The sequence below is a fragment of the Nannospalax galili genome, unplaced genomic scaffold (genome assembly GCF_000622305.1).
Source record: "Nannospalax galili isolate Female #2095 unplaced genomic scaffold, S.galili_v1.0 scaffold17, whole genome shotgun sequence".
NCBI lineage: Eukaryota > Metazoa > Chordata > Mammalia > Rodentia > Spalacidae > Nannospalax > Nannospalax galili.
Window position 1 is genome coordinate 8,549,263 of NW_008342276.1, and position 16,098 is coordinate 8,565,360.

At 47.1% G+C, this 16,098-nt stretch overlaps 2 protein-coding genes across 7 annotated transcripts in view; one reads left to right on the forward strand and one right to left on the reverse strand.

Annotated features, from left to right (window-relative positions):
* Positions 1-9,082, forward strand: part of Fam83a (family with sequence similarity 83 member A) — a 29,077-nt gene extending 19,995 nt beyond the window's left edge. For both annotated transcript variants that reach the window (XM_008838002.3, XM_029565874.1), the window contains one exon: positions 7,451-9,082. In XM_008838002.3, the coding sequence (XP_008836224.1) occupies positions 7,451-7,988 (538 nt within the window). In that variant the 3' untranslated portion in view covers positions 7,989-9,082. The remainder of the gene's footprint in view (positions 1-7,450) is intronic.
* Positions 1-16,098, reverse strand: part of CUNH8orf76 (chromosome unknown C8orf76 homolog) — a 103,252-nt gene that overhangs the window by 48,370 nt on the left and 38,784 nt on the right. The gene's annotated exons all lie outside the window — the stretch shown is intronic.

Here is a 16,098-nt window from a genome sequence, read left to right on the forward strand (position 1 = left end):
GTGTATTGCCTGCCGGTAGGTAAGTGCACCCGTGTCATACAATGCCCACAGAGGAGAGAAGAGGCTGTCGGAAACCCTGGAATTGGAGTTATGGACAGTTGTTAGCTGCCATGTGGGTGCTGGGATTCAAACCTGGGTCTTCTGCGAGAACAGTCAGTGTTCTTAACCGCTGAGCCATCTCTCCAGCCCTGCCACTGCATCTTTGCATTCCCTCAGTCACTATTCTTGACATGTCTAATTTAAAACATTTTGCAGGTATATGTGTGTAATATAAGCATTTTTTGTGTGTAATTTTTGGACTGTGGCTATAATGTTAATTAATTACAGGGACTACTGCCTCTGTCTATCTGTTTTCTGTTTCTTCTACTGCCTGTTCTAAAAACCAGTTATTCAGGACCTGTTACAGTTATATCTGAGGAAAGGAGAGGGACTGGGAACACTGTCAACACTACCTTTTGGAAATGTGCTAAGATGATGGATTTAAAGATAAAATGCAGAGAAACAAGTTTCTGCTCTCTCTGTGATAATGAAAACCAATGATGTTGCCAAAGGGGCTGAGAGAATCTGAACCAAGGGAACATTTCAGAAAGAGCAGAGGCGAACCTGTACTGAGAGGCAGCTCCTCCTGTAAAACGGGGCGTAAAAAGTCCCCATCAGCACTTTATGGGAAACAGAATCTCTATTTTAACTTCTCAAAATGTGGACTGTTTCTGTCCTCTAATCTCAAAATTGATACTGTTTTCACTTCTGAACAAAGTCAAACATAATCTCATATATTACATTTCCCCAAAGAATAAGAGCTTGAGCTTATTGGCTCAAATTGTTCCTCTGTGTACACCTGATATTGAGGCCAGCCTGGTCTACATATCGGAGTCTACATATCAGGCTAGCTGGGGCTACAGGGAGACCCTGTTTCAAAAAACAAATGACCAAAGAAACAAAAAAAATAATAGCAACAGAAACAGAATCCACAATGGAAGGAGAAAATGAATTTCTGAAAGTTGTCCTCTGAGCTACACACATGCATTCTCTCTCTCTCTCTCTCTCTCTCTCTCTCTCTCTCTCTGTTTGGGACTATTTCAGATAAACTCAACATGAACATTCTTGTGCTTATGTCCACCAAGTCTCTTATTTTTAAAAAATATTTTATTTATTATTTTTGTCTTATGTGTATGAGTGTATTGCCTGCATGTATGTGAGTATACCCGTGTCATGCAATGCCGAGGTAAGAAGAGGGCTTCGGATTCCCCTGGAACTGGAGTTAAGGATGTCTGTTAGCCACGATGAGGGTGCTAGGAATTGAACCCGGGTCCTCTGCAAGAGCAGTCAGTGCTCTTAACCACTGAGCCATCTCTTCAGCCCCCTTATTTTTTTTAATTTTAAGATGACATTGGTATTGCCGGGCGTGATAACACACGCCTTTAATCCCAGCACTTGGGAGGCAGAGGCAGGCAGATCTCTACGAGTTCAAGGCCAGCCTGGTCTACATAGTGAGTTCAAGGACAGCTGGGGCTACAGGGAGACCCTGTCTCAAAAAGACCAAAAAAAGACATTGGTATTATAAGCATGATGACTCATGCCTATAATACCAGTACTCAGAAGGCTAAAGCCCTTCCACATCAGTCATCAGTCAAGACAATCTCTCACAGACATGCCCACATGCCAATCAGATTGAGGAAATCCTTCCATTGAGGTTCCCTCTTCCCAAGTGACTTCCCAAGGTTATACCAAATTTATAATAAAAAGTAACCAGGACACTCTACCCCTTGTAAACTCATCATACACACATCACTGTTAAACCATAATCTTTCCTTTCTTGTCCCCAAGGTCTCGTTAATATCATAATATATAATATCTTTAAAAATTCCAGCACTTGGAGCTGTAGAGAGGGCTCAGTGGTTAAGAACACTGGCTATTCTTGCAGAGGACTGGGTTCAGTTCCCAGCACCCACATGATGACTGACGACTGTCCATAACTCCAGTTCCAGGGGATCCAACACCCTTTTCTGATCTCCATGGGCATTGCACAATAGGGGTGCACTTATGTATATGCAGGCAATACACTCTTACACATAAAGTAAATAACTAAAATATTTAATAAGAAAGACAGAAAGGAAAGAAGGAAGGAAGGGAAGGAAGGAAGAGAGGGAGGGAAGGAAGAAGCAAGCTCAGGGAGCAAGGCAGTAGTAAGCAGAGTTCTTCCATGGTTTTTGCTTCAGTTCCTACTGAGTTCCTACCTTGACTTCCTTCATGAGGGACTATGACCTGAAATAAACCCTTTCCTCCCTCAAGTGGCTTTTGGTCAGAATGTTTTATCATAGCAATGGGAAAAGCAAACTAGGACAGAAATTGGTACCAAGAGTGGAGTGTTGGCTGTGATAGACTTGATCATGGTTTGGGAGGGGGAGTGGGAGGATTGTGGAAGTGTTTGCAACTTTAAGCTAGAAAAGCCATTGCATGCTCAGAGCTTAATGGGCTGGTCTGTGGGAGCTTGGAAGACAAGAATGTTGAGACAAAAGCAGGCAGTGGAAGCCAGGCTTGTGACATTTCAAAAGGAAGCAAAGACTATTGAGGCTGTTTGTGTGATACTTTGGATTAAGAATCTGTGATGCCAGGTGTGGTGGCACATGCCTTTAATCCCAGCAGTTGGGAGGCAGAGGTTGGAGGATCTCCATGAAGTCAAGGCCAGCCTGGTCTACATAGGGAGTTACAGGACACCTGGAGGCTACAGGGAGACCCTGTCTCAAGAAGACCAGAAAAAAAAAAAAAATCTATGGTTGCTGGTCAGCTGGGGCTCAAGATCCAGCTGCAGTTAACAAGAGACCAGCACCACTGTAGTGAAACCTTTCATGCTTTACTGGGACAATTAATGCTGGTCAGCTAGGGCTGAATAACTGTGACTGATAAGAGATCATCATCATAGAGGTGAAATCTGGGAAGTCTTTTCTCTGGTTCAGCACATAGAAGTTGGGGGAGGTGGGGCAATGCTGCATCTCAAGCTGGAAGCCAAACTTGGCTTGTAATGTTTTGAAGGCATGAAAGATTGGGAGAAGGACATGGAGAGTTGCTGAAGCCATTGATACTGTGTAGCAATGTAACTATGTGATTATTTTATTTGTGAGTTTATCACAATAAGGTGATTTTAATAATTTTTTAAAAGATGGACATGAAAGAGGACAATTTCAGTAGAGAATAAACATTAGTCATGTGATTCAAATTACCAGCAATTTTCTAGAAAGTGCAAAGACAGAAGGCTCTTCTTAATATAGCTCTGTGGCTCCAACCCACCTCAGCAGGCAGGTTTTATAGCCTGAGTCAGGTTACAGCTATAGCAAGGCAGGTCTCCCCTGGGTGACTCTGGCAATGTTCTCTTGCTCTGTGACTACAATGGCTCAAGGTTCCCAGGACTGAGGGCTGGCAGGAGGCTCCAGGACCTCAGACAAGATTCATATGCTCTGAAAATTCTGAAAGAAAAGGACAGGTGTCGGGTGTGTGTGTGTGTGTGTGTTGTCCTCTGGCACTGTCCACCTTGTTTTTATTGTTGTTTAGTTGGGGGGTGGTGTTTGCTGTGGTTTTATTGGTTTTTGTTTTTTTTTAAGACAGCGTCTCCCTGTAGCCCCGGCTGGCCTGGAACTCATTATGTAGACCAGGCTGGCCTCAATTTAACAGAGATCCACCTGCCTGTGCTAGGATTACACCACCAACTACCCAGTACTTCCTTAGTGACAGCCTGGAGGTGGGCAGTGCCAAGCTTTTTACTCTGAATCTGGTTTTGCTATAGAGAAGAGAGCAGGAAAACAAGAAATAGGGAAAGTGTGGGGTTTGTGGGCAGTCCACTGGATGAGGGAGTGCAGCATGCAAGTTTGATGGAATTCTAGGCAAAGTTTGGGGTTTTGATACTGGTGACTGAACCCAGGGTGTCCCGCATGCTAGGCAAAAGCTCCACCACCAAGCTACATCCCTAGTCCTCTTTTCACCTTTTATTTTGATACAAAGTCTCACTAAATTGCCCAGTCTGACCTTGAACTTTCAATCCTCTTGCCTCAGTCTCCCAAGTAGCTTACATTATAGGCCTGAGCCACCAGGTAAGGTTTTAACAAACATTTAGAACTGTGAAAAGGTCTCTGCTTTCTGCCAGCAGCTGTAACTGGTGAAGCTCCCACCCCACCTCCAACTCCCTGAATCCTTAGACCTCTGTAATTAAATTTAGGTTAACTATCTTTTTTTTTAAAATCACATTTTATAACTTTTAAACTAGCACAGAATCTTAAAAACAACCACAAAACCGCTGATGATATGAAATGTTGGATTTTCAGGGTCTCTTATGCATTGCTGATAGGATTACAAATTGGAAGAATGACTATGGAAAGCGGGATTTTCTCCTCAAGGTGAAACTCAGCAGTTAAGGGCTGGGAACACAGCTCAGTGGCTGAGAGCACTGGCTGCCCTTGCAGAGGACCTGGGTTTGGTTCCTAGCACCCACATTGTCATAGCTAACAATCTTCTGTAACTCCAGTTCCAGGAGGTCCAATGCCCTCTTCTGGCCTCTGTGGGCATTGCATACACATGGTGCACTTACATACATGCAGGCAAAATACTCATACACACAAAATAAGTTAAAAAAATTTTAAGAAAAAGCATTTAAAATTCCACTCCTAGGTATATATTTTAGAGAAGCTTATCCACATGTTCGTGGAAGACATATATGAGAATGTTCAGAGCATTAGTTGGTGACAGAAACAACCCAATGCCTGCCTGATTGGTGAAATAGCTGTTAGAATAGTAACAGTGAAAACTAAAGTACGGCAAGCAATAATACAGGTGCATCTTAGCAATGTAATATTAAATGAAAAGAATTCTAAAAAACTAAACAGATGTTAAAAACAATTAAAACAAACACTTTCAGGAGTAGCATAAAGCATCATTGCTAATTACAAAGGGTGGTGGTATGGTTTGATAAAAGATGTCCCTCACATGCCTACGGTTTAGACCTTTTTCCCCATTAGTGGTGCTGTTCTGGGAGGCTGTGGAACCTTTAGGAGGCAGGGTCTACATGGCAGAAGCAGGCTACATGGGGTGAGCCTTTGAAAGTTACAGTCTGGCCCCTGGTTCTAGCTTGCTCTGTCTGCTTCTAATCCACCATGTGAACAGCCGCACCATACATTCAAGCCACCATGCCTTCCCCATGATAGACTAAATTCTTGGACACCATAAGCAAAAACAAACCTCTCCTCCCCTGAGTTGTTCCTGACAGGTATGTTGATCCCAGCAATGCAAAAGTAACTGATGCAGGCTCTATGACCTCAGGATTTATTATGCTGACTTTTGCTAGCTCAGGACCCTAGGCAGAAGTTGCCAGGAGGACCCTGAAGATACCTGTGAGCTATGAGCCAGAGGCTAGGGCTGGTGAGGCAGCGAGGCTGGTAAAGGTGCTTGCCATGCAAGCCTGATGATCTGATTTTGATCTCCGGAACCCACAGTGGAAGGAGAGAACCGACTCCTGAAAGTTGTCCTTCGACCTCCACAAATGCGCCACATGGTTGTGCCTACACTCAGGCACACATCATACACATATGCACATTAATAATAAATAAAATTTGGGGGCTGGAGAGATGGCTCAGCAGTTAAGACAACTAGCTGCTCTTGCAGAGGACCTGGGTTTGATTCCCAGAACTCACATGGCAGATAACAACTGTAACTCCAGTTCCAGAGGTGTCTATCTGTGGACACTGCATGACACAGGTGTACCTACCTACATGCAGGCAATACATACATACACATAAAATAAAAATAATAAATAAAATTTTAAAGGAGGCTTTGATTTTAGGGAGTGCTAATGTCATTATTTAAATTTTTAAAATTAAGTAGTGAAATGAGTTAAATAGGCCAGTGAGGGGGGTGGGCCACCAGATAAAGATTATGAAGTATGCTGCTACTCCTTCAGGCCAAAACACAATAAATAATGAAATGCCTTCCTCTGGGTTTGGTAAAGAAGGAGTGCTTGGAGGCACACTGGGGACAGAAGGACATGCAGGGGCCTAAAAAGCTGCCAAGGCGTCTTTGGACTTGTTTTGTTGAGCAAGGCACACACACCTATGTGTCCTAATCTTGCCTGGTTCCAAACAATGCATCATGATTGGTTTCTCAGTCTAGCCAAACCCTGCCATTCACCTCCTTCCCTGCCACCTGGTTGGCCACCTTGGTGGCTCACCTCTCCAAACTGTGGGTGCTCCCAGGTGGGAGGAGAGATTTAAACAAAGCCTCCTGGTTGTTCCCAGGATTATCTCAGCCTGTGTGGGCCTGTCCTGCTTCACATAACAGGGAACCTCACCCAGTCTGGGGTCAGAACTGAATGGGGGCAGGCAGGGGGCAGGAAGCTAGCAGGTTTGTCTGTATCTGATCATCTCTGGCACTGCCCACCCTTTGGATACTCTGGCTCTTTCTGACCTTCCTCCCTGCATTGTTCCCTGCCCTAGGCATGGCCCATCTGAGTCATCACCCAAGAATCTCCATCCTGAGCTCTTGGTGGAACATCTCTGCTGTCATTGGGTTTTCAGGAAATTGAGAGGGTGTTTTCCAACAAAGACAGGAAAGAATTTGCTAAGTAAGAGAATCATACAGATAAAAGTGCCTTAAATATTTTTTAACCAAAAACCTCTAAATGGGGGGCTAAGATCCGTTCTCGAAGGTATCCTCTCGTTAGTGTTTGGGTGACTTTCTTGCGTCAGTTGCAGCTGTAGGTTGTCTGGTTCCTGTGGGCTCAACTTGCATTCCCTTTTCCATTTTGCAAAGAGCAAAATGGGCTAAGCCAAGAGCCCTTTATTTATTTATTATTTATTTATTTATTTAGGAGGCTGGCCTGGAACTCACAGTAATCCTCCTGCCTCAGATACATACCTCCACTGCCCCCCAACCCCCTCCAGTGCTGAGATAACAGGCCTGTGCCACCTCTCCAAGTTTGAATGGTTTAGATTTTCATGGAAACCCAACCCTACCTTCCAAGGCACAGCCACCCTTTTGAGGCCGTTTTGGAGCTAAGTGTCAGCAGCAGGAGGCTGGTGGGGAAACACTAAGAGTATCCCCCCACACACACACCCTCCCCATCAGATGAGTCTTGTGAGCATAGCAGGGGCAGAGGGGACTCAGCTCACATTCATCACTTTCAGGGTCAGGGTGTAAGAGGAGGGGTCCTTAGAAGCCGGGATCTGAGCACTAGGAGGGGCCTTGAGGCCAGGGGCTCACTCTGGCATCTCTGTGGCTAACTTGCAAACAAGCCCTGGTTCCTGGGCCTTGGTGCTGCCAAGTGTAAGGGAAGGGCAAAGCTAACCAAGGTTTTAATAATTGGGCCTTCTGCCTGCCGGGATGACATGCACCTGCACAGAGGAGCAGAGCACAGAGTGAGCAGCTCTGAGGGCTTTCTCACCGGTCGCTTTCTCCTCTCCACCTCCAGCTTCTCCTGGCTCTGCGGACATGTGCACCGGAACATCCTTTCCAAGTTCACCGGCCAAGCAGTGGAGCTATTTGATGAGGAGTTCCGGCGCCTCTATGCCTCCTCCAAGCCCCTGATGGGCCTGAAGTCCCCCAGGCTGGTCACCAGGCTCCAGCCTGGCAAGGTCCCCGACGCCCCCAATGGCCGCCTCAGTAGCAGCAGAGGCTCGGCCAGTGACCGCACATCCTCCAACCCTTTCAGCAGCCTGTCCAGAGGCAGCAACCCCCACAACTACAGTGTGTCCACGTCGTCAGGGCCGGGCAGTCCCCTGGCCCCGATCCCCACCTCCGTTCCCAGGCTTCAGCCCTACCACAGCCCCTGGAAAGCCGCAGCCCCACAGGCCCTCCTTGTCCCCATAAGGCCCCACGAGGGAGCACCTGCTCCCTACAGCAGCCTCGCGGCCTATGGGCCCACACGGCTGCAGCTGCAGCAACTTGGCCTGGTGCCCAGAGTGACCCACCCCTGGAGGCCTTTTCTACAGGCTTTGCCTCATTTCTGAAGGGACACAGGACACGAGATACACACACACACACACACACACACACACACACACACACACACACTGTCCTCCCTGGGGCTAGGGGTGGGCATTGTTGGATTTTCTGGCTCAAAGGCAGCACTGTAAGGACCAGTAGCATTGAACTTGATTTCCCTTTGAGCTAAAAGCACTGGGAAGAAATCACTGCCTACCTTTAGAATGTCCCCAGGCCTGAGACTATTCTCTTCCCAAATTGCATCAGTTTCTGAGTTTCCCTCTGTGGTTTGGCCTAATCAACCTATTCTAGAAAGTTCCAGGGAAGAAGTGAGGAGACCTCAAAGACAAAATCTGGTAAGAAATTTTCTTCCAAAGACCATCCAGCACTTTGTATTAATGTCTCCATAATGTAGAAATGCCCATAATGTAGAAATGTCTAGGTTTTGCAAACAGGTAGGCTGAGGCACAGAGATGTAACTGAGAGCCAAGCACTTCTGTTTCCCAGATCCCAGGAACGCTCTATGCCCCAAAGACCCAGAAAGGAAAGATTTAGGAAAGCAGGAGGTACATTACATTCTGTATATTTCTGGCAGGAAACTCCAGCTCCCCACTCCCCACTCCACCCCCCACCCTCCAGGAAAAGGTAAAATTGGTGTTTCCCTGGGTACTGGACCCATTGGGGATTAGGGGGTGAAACCCCAGAAGGTGTGTGTGGGGTTGCCCAAAGCTGTGGCTATCAGGAATGAGACAACCCACGGAGCCTGGGGGTGCAGTTCCACAAGGGCTTTTAAGTGTTGTTGGTTTATTTCTATTGCTGTTTTGATTAAATAAAAAACCCTGACAAAGAGCAACTTAAGGGAGAATGGAGTTTATTTCAGCTTGCAATTCCACGTTACAGTACATCGTTGTGGGGAAGTCAAGGCAGGAACTTCAAGCAGCTGGCCACATCACATCCAGTCAAGTGCAGAGGGTAATGAATCCATGCGCGCTCACCTGCTTGCTTGTGTTCACTCAGCTCAGTTTCTCCGCTATTATACAGTTCAAGATCCATTTCCTAGGGAATGGTGCTGCCTACAGTAGGCTAGTGTGCTGGATAGCTTTAGTGTCAACTTGACACACCTGGGTTGAGGGAGCCTCAATCGGGGAACTGCCTCTATTGGACTGGCCTGTGGCCATGTCTGAAGGGCATCTTCTTGATGAGTGATGTGGGAGGGCCCAGCCCACTGTGGGTGGTGCCACCCCTGGGCAGGTGGGCCTGTGTTGGATAAGAAAGCAGGCTGAGCAGGGGCCAAGGGAGCAAGCCAGTAAGCATCGTTCCTCCATGGCCTGTGCTCCAGCTCCTGCCTCCAGGTTCCTGCCCTGAGTTCCTCCTACCTTGGGCTCCCTGATGAACTGCGACCTGGGAGTTGTAAGCTGAATAAACCTTTTCCTCCCCAAGTTGGTATTGGTCAGAGTGTTTTGTCACAGCAATGAAGAACAAACTAGGACAGCTAGGTCTTCCATGTCAATTAATTTGAAATAATCCTCCACAGACTTGCCCACAGGCCAATACCATACACATATAATCCCTCATTGAAACTGTTCCCAGGTGATTCTTGGTTGTGTCAGGTTGACAACTAAAGCTAACCATCACATTCACAGACTCTGGTCCTTAAGACAGTTTTGGGCTGGCCTGGAGGGCCCTGATGCCTGGGCCAGCTGTAGGGACTTGAGTTGTCAAGGTTGGGAATGACCTTTAACAAGGCCTAGGACAGCTGTGGGTGGCCTGCAAAGGTTCAGCTGGCTCAGTGCAGCCTGCTGTCTCTAGTTCGAGAGGTTCAAACCCCCAAGGAATAAATGTGGAACCCTCACAGGCCCACCATTTGTTCATTCCCAGAGAACACAACAGCTACCCCTATACCTGAAGTGGCTTAACTGGGGAGGGACAGGCAGCAGGCTGGTCCAGACAGAGGAAAGTGGGTTCCAGGCTGCACAGCAGCCCCAACATTGCCTCACCCCCATCCTGCCTCCCACAACTCATTATAAGAGCTTGGCCTTTGCTGAGGTTGGCTGAGAAGCACAGCCCTTCTACCTTTCCCCTGTTCCTGACAGCATGTGGCATGCCCAGTATCACTGTGCAAAGGACATGTCCCTTCAGCCCATTCATCCCAACCTTCTGTTCTTTTTTGTTCAACACTCCTGGCAAAGGCAGGGGTACCCCTGGATTCTGTTTCTTTTATGCTTTTTAATTCTGTTTCTATCCTGACTTTACTTTTTTCTTCTTAGTTCCTGACAATTTAATTTTTTATTTTTATTTATTTTTTTATTTTATAGTATATGTGTGTATTGCCTGCATATAGGTTAAGTGCACCCATGTCATGCAATGCCTGTAGAGGTCAGAAGAGGCTGTCAGATCCCCTGGGACTGGAGTTACGGACAGTTGTTTGCTACCATGTGGGTGCTAGGATTCGAACCCGGGTTCTCTCCAAGTACAACCAGTGTTCTCAACTGCTGAGCCATCTGTCCAGCCCCAGTTCCTGACAGTTTTTAAAAAATATTTTATTATTTTCATTTTATGTGTATGCATGTATTGCCTGCATGTATGTAAGTGCACCTGTGTTGTGCAATGCTGGAAGACAGAAGAGGCCATTGGATCCCCTGTAACTGGAGTTATGGACAGGTGTTAGCTGCCATGTGGGTGCTGGGATTCGAACCTAGGTCTTCTGCAAGAACAACCAGTGTTCTTAACCACTGAGCCATCTCTCTAGTCCCTTATTTATTATTTTTTATTTAATGTGTGTGTGAGGGTATTGCCTGCATGTGTGTAAGTGCACCCATGTTGTGCAGTGCCTATGGAGGTCAGAAGAGGGCATCAGATCTACTAGAACTAGAGTTACAGACAGTTGTTAGCTGCCATATGGGTGCTGGGAATCGAACCTGGGTCCTTTGTAAGAGCAGCCAGTACTCTTAACTGCTGAACCATCTCTCCAGCCCCCATTCCTGATAGTTTAAAACAGAGAAAGGAGAGAAAGGAGAGAGAGAGAGAGAGAGAGAGAGAGAGAGAGAAGAGAGAGAGAGAAGAGAATAAATAAAAATGTAATTAAAATTTCTTTTTAAATTTTTAGGATCCGTGTGTGTGTGTGTGTGTGTGTGTGTGAGAGAGAGAGAGAGAGAGAGAGAGAGAGACAGAGAGACAGAGACACAGACAGAGACACAGACAGACAGAGACACAGAGAGAGACAGAGAGATGGGGGGGCAATGTATTTGTGGAGATCATTGTACAACTTGCAGGTATTTTGGTCTCTTCCTCCACCACGTGGTTACAGAGATCAAACTCAGGTCTTCAGGGTTGGCAGCAAGCACCTTTACTTGCAAAGGCATCTCATCAGCCCTCCTGAGGATTTTCTATCCCAGCCCCGAGGCTGCTGACACCCACATGAGGGTAGAATTACTAAGCCTGGCTGAGTCTAAATCAGATTTCACAGTCCTCCAAGAGAGTTGGAAGCAGGGAAAGCTCACAGGGCTGAGAAAAACTCCCAAATTCTGCATTCTTCTAGGGCCTGCCTGTGTGTGTCTGCATGGGCTTAGTCCTGGGGAGGAAGACCCAGCCCGCTCCCAACCATTCCCAGCCAACAGTTCGCCCCGTGCCCTGTCACTGTCTCAGGTTATTAAAAAATACACTGTTCTTCCTCTTCTGAGCCCTCACAGTGTGGTGGCTTCACCTGGCTAGTGGCATGTGAGGTTCATTTCCAGGCAGAACCTGTGGGTCACTGCCCGGAAGGACCCCTCAGGTTAAAGTCTTCATCTGCCAGTCATACTTCTGGTGATCACAACACAGAATCCCCAATTCCCACCACCTACCTGCAATGGATATGTAATATGAACAGGAAATAAGCCTAAATCATTGAAGCCACTGGGGTGTGGGCAATTTCTTTTGTGCATCATGGTTTAACATTAACCGACTGATCCAACCTCTGAGACACACTGACTTGATGTAGAGACATCTTTTGGGGGTGGCCTGAGCTCCCTTCTGAAGACCTGACTCCCACCAGGAATCAGTTTTCCACACAAGGCAGTAGGGTGGTAGAAAATCAGAGCCAGATTATACACAAACTTCAAATCTTGCCAAACCTGGTCTCCAGTCTTGCCAAACCTGAGCTCATGATGGGTAGAGCAGGAAATGAGTCTTTCAGTTGAGCTTAGCTCAAAAGTGCCTGACAAATCTGAGGAAGCAGTGGTTAATTCTAGGAAAATAGGGCCTTAGTGTGCCATCTCTAGCCAGCAGGGTTCATGGGGAGGGGACAAAAGCAGTCAGTCATCCGCAAGCTTAGCCTCACCCCTAGTCAAATGGCTTTCATTGTTTCTTTTCTTTTTTAAATAATATCTTTTATTCTTTGACAATTTCAAACATGTAAACAATATATCTTGATTTTATATACCCCCAACTCCCCTTGGAACCCAATATATTCCTTCCCACTACACTCCTCCCTTCTCTCTTGCTCTCTCTCTCTCTCTCTCTCTCTCTCTCTCTCTCTCTCTCTCTCTCTCTCACACACACACACACACACACACACACACACACACACACACACTCTCAGCTAATTACTCACTGAATCCAATTAGTGCTGCCTATTGGAATGCTGACTGATCTTGTTGACCTCATCTTGTGCATGTAACCACAGGTGCTGTGAGTCCATGAGTGCAATAGCCATGTCATGTCCAGAAGGCAGCATTTCCCAGCATCCCTCCCCATCTTCCAGCTCTTCCATTCTTCCGGCTCTTCCCTGATGTTCACTGAGCATTTCTCTCTCTCTCTCTCTCTCTCTCTCTCTCTCTCTCTCTCTCTCTCTCTGTGATATAGATGTCCCATTTAGAGCTGAACACTCAATAGTCACTCATTCTTAGCACATTGAAAAGGCTATTAATAGTCTTTGCCTTAACTGCTGACCACTGCAGAGAGAAGCTTCTCTGAACAAGGTTGAGGGAAGCACTAATCTATGGATATAAACATAAATATTTAGAATGCAGTTTGACCATTTAACAAAACAGCAGTAGGTCCCCTCCCTAAAGCTTATGATCTCATCATTCCTAGGTTTTGACTGCATTTACAGTACCAGGCATGAATTTGTTCCTGTGGAACACGCCTCAAATCCAATCCAAAAGCAACTGTTACCCCCATAACTGCTGAGCCACTATTGCACCAGTGGGCACAGCTTGCCTGGTAGGTTGGTATTGTAACAGCAGGTTTGCCTCCAATGATACCACTGATGTCTTTTCTCACCACCACCACCCCAACCTGCATAGTACCTTCTGGCTCTGTGAAAGCTGGTCAGCAGGGAAAAGTTTTCAGATTTCTCTGTGTCCTGCAGCCAAAGTGTGTTGTCTCTTTGGCAATACGGTACCATCTAGTTCTGGTGGGAAACCAAGAGCAATGGCAATAGCCTAAGTTGATTTGGGGTCCTCTGGGGCCTCCCTGACCAATAATTAGTAGTGAGGTATCCCACACCTGGCACTGAGATTGCCTCAGCCACATTTCTGAGACTTGTGTCTGTGCCCCTCTCATCACTACTCGCTTATACTTTTCTTTTATTCTGACCCTCTGGACTGGGCACTTCCTGGAACACTGAGTTAGTTAACACCTGCTGGCATCATCCCTTACTCCTCCAGGAGCCAGCTGGATTGCAGAGTTAACTCAGAACAGAAAGCCATTAACAGTGTGTACATGCTAAGCTATTAATTGTGTGCATGTGCCAACTCCATACCACAATATGGATGCAAACATGTCCCTATAGTATGAAATAGGAAAGTGCCCCATCCGTACCCCATCCTGTCAGTCTCATGCCATTTTTAATTTCACTTGGGGTTATAATCACTGCTAGAGATCCCTCAGTAGGCCCTGCTTACTGGAGCATCCTCCATGAGCCATATATCTCTCTGCCTTGAGAACTCGGAATCAGTGGGAAGGACCTGCCCGTGAAGGCCACCCAAAAGAACAAAAGAAGAGGAAAGAAATCACAGGAATGCTGTGTCCTGTGAGGTCCAGTGGAAGGGATGCTTCACCCATGACCAAACACATCCCCCAAAGCAGGTTTTGGGTACCATAGAACATACCTATGGGATTATGGGTCAGCACCGACTGGACACATTGGCTCCTGATGACCACATCCAGCTAGTGTCTGTTGCATTCATTGGTGCTCATATGACACTAACCTTATGACTCCATCTACACTATAAGAGATGAGAAGCCAGCAGCAATGCTCTGCCTCATCCAACTGCATTATCAAGGCTCCTCAATTGAGCACTGATGAACAGTGTCAAGCCTGCATGGCAGATGGCCACCGAGACACCCCAGGGCTGCCCCAACAGGACAAGAAGAGCAGCACCCACCTTCCCTTGAGCTCACGGTTGGCCCTACTGGCCTGTCATAGAAGCGCCAGAGCAGCTTCTTAAAATGCTTCATTTTCTGGACTTGATCCAAGAAGCTGTTGGACAGAGAAAAGCTGTCACTCACTTTCTCAGCTTCCTCCTGCAAAGTGTCTGTGTGTCAGAAAAACTGTCATTGGGAATGTAAACACTGCAGACACACATGGACCAGCAGAACTATAACCCCCCTTTTTGCTGTTGTTCAATGTATTCTAAGACAGCTGTGGTACTTCCCAACAGTCTGGCCATCCTTCCTCTGCAGGGGCTTGGGAAGAAGGACGTATAATGATGGGTAGTGGGCCGACAGGATAGAAGTCCCAAAGAGACAACTGTGGCATGGTGCTGCAGTGTGTGCACAGGGCCTCTGCTGTCTTGGGTCAAGGCAGGGAGGGTGCCCTTGCAAACTCACACAAAGCTGCCTTCGAGACTGGTGGCCCAGGCTTGGGAACAGACTTCTAGACCCTCCCAATGAATTGGGTGATAGTGAAGAAGTTCAAATTCTCTGAGCCCAGCCTTCCTGTCTCACCAGAGCAACATCAGCCAGGCTCACCTGACATGTCAGGAAGCATAGTGGAAGAGGCAAAGCAAACACTGGAGGCAAGGGAGGGGCTACAGGCCAAGCAAAAAGGGCAGCTGAGTGCATCTTTCCAGGGTGGCTCCTACAGCACCCACCTCGCTTATTCCCTCAGCCTCATTCACCCTCCCAGCTCCCCTTCTAGCCTGGGTACCAGTCCATTTCTTGTCTTGGCACCCCAGACTCCTGGACAGACCTCTAGAGGCCAGTGGTGCCCACCACGCCTTGATTCCCCCAGCCTCATTCACTCTCCCAGGCCACTGTATCTCTCCTCTTGGCCTGGGTACTGGTCCATTTCTTGTCTTGGCACCCCAGACTCCTGGACAGACCTCTAGGCCAGTGGCGCCCACCACGCCTTGATTCCCCCAGCCTCATTCACTCTCCCAGCCCACTGTATCTCTCCTCTTGGCCTGGGTACTGGTCCATTTCTTGTCTTGGCACCCCAGACACTGGAGCTAACCTCTTGGCTCAGAATCCCCACTGCTTCCTGATCCTTTGCATTCAGACCAACCCAGTTCCTCCCAGTAGTCCCCAGGAGACCTCAGGGCCTCTTACCTCTCCCACCTCCCTTTGCATCCCTGGGTGACACAGCCACCAGCTTCCTGAGACCAGCAGCTTTCCTGGGCCCTGCACCCAGGCCAGCCCAGCCCCCAAATTCCCGAGGGCAGCATCTTTCCTGGAGGGATCCAGACCTTAGGAGAAAACCTGAGAGCATCTGATCCTCATCTGTCTTGGGCCTCTGTGGGAACCCCTGAAGACTGAAGCAAATTGGCCACTAAAATCAAAAGAGAGAAACAAGCCTAGACCAACTGGCTTTTCATGCCCAAAAAGTAAACCACAAAGGCACATAAAGTTTACCAAAAGAAGCAGACCTAAACTCTACAAAGGAAAGCTTGAGTCTCACACAAGAATCAGAAACTACAAAAGAAATTCACATGTCAGTCACAGAGAAAAAATAATAACATGAAAACCAAAATAATATATCCCCATCAAGTACAAGTAGTCCTCTAGAGGAGCACAATGAGAACACCCTAGAGATAATTCAGGACATGGAATCCCAAAGAACAACTATAAACATGATAAAAGAACTCAGTGAATTTAAAGAACACACAAAGAAATCAAAGAACTGAAGGAAGATAGGAATAAACTTCTGAATGA